At 16.1% G+C, this 4,547-nt stretch overlaps 1 protein-coding gene across 3 annotated transcripts in view; it reads left to right on the top strand.

Annotated features, from left to right (window-relative positions):
• LOC102674388 (cytohesin-1) overlaps positions 1-4,547 on the top strand; it is a 162,478-nt gene that overhangs the window by 9,408 nt on the left and 148,523 nt on the right. For all 3 annotated transcript variants that reach the window (XM_006615525.2, XM_006615526.2, XM_031510407.1), the window contains exon 2: positions 966-1,039. In XM_006615525.2, coding sequence (XP_006615588.1) covers positions 966-1,039 — 74 coding nt within the window. The remainder of the gene's footprint in view (positions 1-965; positions 1,040-4,547) is intronic.

The raw sequence follows: 4,547 nt of genomic DNA on the forward strand, positions 1-4,547 counted from the left end.
ATATAAATATTATGGAAAATCTTTAATTCATTATTTTTACTATTTTTCTCAGTTATATTATATTTCAACAACATTTATGACAAAAATGACAAAATTTGGAATTAATCAGCTTTATCGTCTTTTTATAAAAATGCATTATTCTATTAATTTAATTAATATTATATATTATATAATTACAATATTATAATAATTTAATTAATATTAATTTCAGAAAACTTTAAAATAACGAATTATATCATTATCAATTCTGAAAATTGAATATTCTCTAAATCATATCGCTGTTTTCATTAATAAATAATTAAAGAAAATAAAATATTTATATAATATTTAAATAAATATTTTTATTTCATTGGGTATAATTGAGTGGTATTTTACTAATAAATAAATTTTTTTAAAAATAATTATAAAATTGCATAAAGTAATTACAAAAAATTATGAAAATTGCAAAAAAAGATAGTATTTCAAATATATATATATAAAGATGAAAATGAGTAATACTGAAAATACATAATAAAATTTTAATTTAAATATTTTATTTAATGTTTGAATATACAACAAAAAAAAATTGAAATACTGTACACAATGTTCAATCTTTCCAAAATCCATAAAATAATTATTAGCATTTTAATTTCATACAAATTTTTCGCGTAAAATTTATTTTGTACCTATTATCATTAATAAGTATTTTAAATTTTTGTAAACTCTTACTTATTTAGTCTTTTTATAAAGTTTTATTATTATTATTAATCATTTAAACATGTTTTTTTTATGGAATGTATATGGAAATATTTAAATTTTCTAATATTTATTTCAATTTATATTTATTATAAATTTTTGTATATTTAATTTTTTTATTTTTTTTATATTTAGTTAATTTTTTTTATATATTATAAATTTCTTCAACTTTATAAATAGATTTTAAAGTAATATACTTATAAATAAGAATTTTTTCTTCTGTTAAATAGAATTAACGCCCGAACACCAGAAGATTCTAATAGACATTAGACGAAAAAAGACGGAACTGCTGCTTGAAATACAAGTAAGTCAATTGCCGTTTCTCTTATCATTATTTTTGCGATTTTGTAACTAGTGAAAAAATATTGCGAAATATATAATTCTCTACAACTTATATATAATTGATTTCGAATTATATATATTTGATTTCGAATTTTTATAATTTTTTTCATCAATTTAATAAGAATGTTGAAGATTGATGTATGCCGATTTATTGTTGAAATTTTTTTGACATAATTGGTACACTTCATTCGTGTTTTTTATTTTAAGTAATTATTTTAAATAATTATATAAATATATTTAAAATAAAATTTATAAATCGTAAACGATAGAAGATATCGAAAAATTACTCGAGTAAAAATTATATTTTTTTTAGAAAATAAATCTAATAAAAAATCTATAAAGAAATTTTCAAAAAAATTTTTAATTAATATAATATAACTTGTGTTATTAATAATTTTTTCTTTACGTGAATAATATTTTTTATTTATTTAATGATGTATAACTAATTATGTAATAATATAATAACTAATTATAAATTAATATAATTAATTCTATATAAACTATCTTTTTGTATTTTATATCATTGACTCTTATTTCATATTCATGTAATTATCATGTTGTTAAACAATTTTCTTAAGTTTTTCTTGAGTTTTGAGAATTAAAACTCTCTCGATTTTCTATTAATTGTATTATATATTTATATTGCATTACATATTTTTATTATAATTAAAATTTATATATATATATCTACAGATTGTAAATAATAACATATATTAATAGTAAAACATTTTTGATTCATTTATTATAATAAATTTTGATCAAAGAATAATACACAAAAATTACACATGTTTATTTAATTAACTCCAGAGACAGAAAAAGAAAAAGAAAAATGAAGTTTACATCTTAAATATATTAAAAATAGAAAGTATAAATATAATATCTCTTAACTTCTCTAAACTTACCATTTAAAAAATAATTATTTACAATTAGATAGAATATTACAATATAATAATTTTTTAAAACTTTTATTAATATATTTTGTATATTTTTTTGAAAAAAGACTAAACACGATATATTTTCGATTGCATTTTAGAAAAGAGGATACGTAAATAAAAAAAACCGTAATGAAACATAAATATACAAAAAATATTGAAATATAATGAAGAAAAACTTAATAATTCTTAATAATATGAATTTATAAAGAAGAAAAATTTTTTAATAAAAAGAGTACTTTATTGAATATCATCAGATATTTAAGGATTACAATAAAAAAATTATTTTAGAAAATTATATAATTATAATTATAATATTGTATATTATATAAAATAAATCTATTTCTGTTACTTTACATTATACAATTTCATATAGTTGTGTCAATAAAGATTATCCAATTTATGATACTCTGACAATTATTAATCAATTATATATTAGAAATAATAATATTATTAGAAATAATAATATTAATTAATAATTTGAAGGATTCTCTAGTTCTAAAAATAAAACAAACACAAAAATCGATATATAAAATGTTTGTATATCAATTAAGTCTTATTTATTAAGTAAGTAAACTATGCATATATTTATGCATTTATGAAAATTTTGAATATTCATAAATTTATAAAATGCACAAAAACATTGATATATAAAAATACACAAAATATTCAAAAATGATAATATATTATGTTTGAAAAATAATTTATTTATTTATAAAATAAAATATATTTTTATTAAATTCTTTTTTTTATAAAAAAATATTCATGAAAGTTTAATTTTGCATAAATATATATATTTAATTATAAACAATTTAATTATAATTAGATAAAACGAAATAGAATGAATTAGTTCTTCGTATCTAATGTATCAATTTTAATTTTGCTTTATCTAATATTTTAGCATAATTATATATGAAATGCTATATATAGATAATTATATTCGGAATGATGCCACTAATTTTTTATAATAAGATTAATTAATTAAGATTAAACTTTTTAATAATAAGATTAATTAATAAGATTAAGATTAATTTTTCATTAATAAGATTCAAGATTCAAGTTTTGAATACGTGAAAATACAAAAATAAAAAAAAAAGTAAAACAATGTATTAAATTTTCTTTCTCTTAAACAAAATTCGAATTTTTTCTAGAAAAGGATTTATGGTTGATAGTGAATTCCTAAATATATTTTGTATATATTATTTTTTTGTATTATTATATATCATATAATATCATATAAAATCACATATTTTTTGTATATATATATCAAATATTTGATGTTTCAATGTAATGATAGCATAATAATTATTTAAGTATTAAAAAATTAATAAATAAAATAGTGCACTCTATTTTTCTAAATTTTGACAATTTAATCAATTTTTTATTTCATGTTAAAATACAAATATTAAACTTTTTTAAAATGTTTCTTGCGTACATAGAGAAAAAAAGAAAAAATGAGTGTTAAATAAAAATATTAAATCTCTTTCATACAATAATATAAATATTTATAAAATAGATCATATTTATATACAAATTCAATAAAATTGTTTAGATCATTTAAAAAATGCTATTTAATTTCTATACAATAAATATTTATCATTACTTGAAGATATTTGCATGTTAAAGAATGTTTTATTCGAAATTTAATCCCGAGACTTGGCTAATCCGACTGAGTATCCATGAGTATGAGTATCCATGATGTTTTTCTTAACTACTTTTAATCACTAAATTGTAATCACTACTTTTTTCCTAAACTTTATGCATTTCTATTTTAAATAAATTTTTATAAATAATATATTTTTTTATAAATAAATGAATAAATTTTCCATAAATGTAGAAACTTAAAGAGTTTAGATAATAAATGATATTTTATTTATAAAAAAAAAACACGCAAATTATAATTATTATTTGGAATATTTTGAGTATTTATTGTTATTGTTATATATTTCTGTTTACAAAATTTATTTCAATAAAACTAAATTTATTAGCAAATTTTTGATATATAGGGAAAAAATAAATTTAAAAAAAAAAAGAATTCAAACTGAAGAAAAAAATTTTATAAATGTTATTATAATTTTATAAATGTGAACTCATTATGATATCGCATAAAATAAATATTTGTATTGAAAATAGATTTAATATTTTATATGATTTTGATCAATTGCTTAAAATTTTATATTTATATCGTCAATTCCATTGTATGATTCCATTGACAATATTTTTTTTTTTAATTTTCAGCTCATTTTACTTCGTTATTTCTTGGCTTAAACGAACTATAAGTACTATACTATATATAAGTAGTAAAATTCTTTATGTGAATCTATAAAGCGAAAACAGATATACAAAGTTTTAACATAATAATGAAAAATTGATAGAAATCAAAAAAAATATAAGATTTACTTTAATTCCTTATAACAAATTAAAGATTATACAACAACACAATCAAAAGCTTATATGTTAAGAATCACAAATTGTCAGATTGCCGCAAATTATTTTTGAGGTATTAATTGTTCCTATTATTACATTAAATTTTATATA

Source organism: Apis dorsata, unplaced genomic scaffold, assembly GCF_000469605.1.
Source record: "Apis dorsata unplaced genomic scaffold, Apis dorsata 1.3 scaffold_226, whole genome shotgun sequence".
NCBI lineage: Eukaryota > Metazoa > Arthropoda > Insecta > Hymenoptera > Apidae > Apis > Apis dorsata.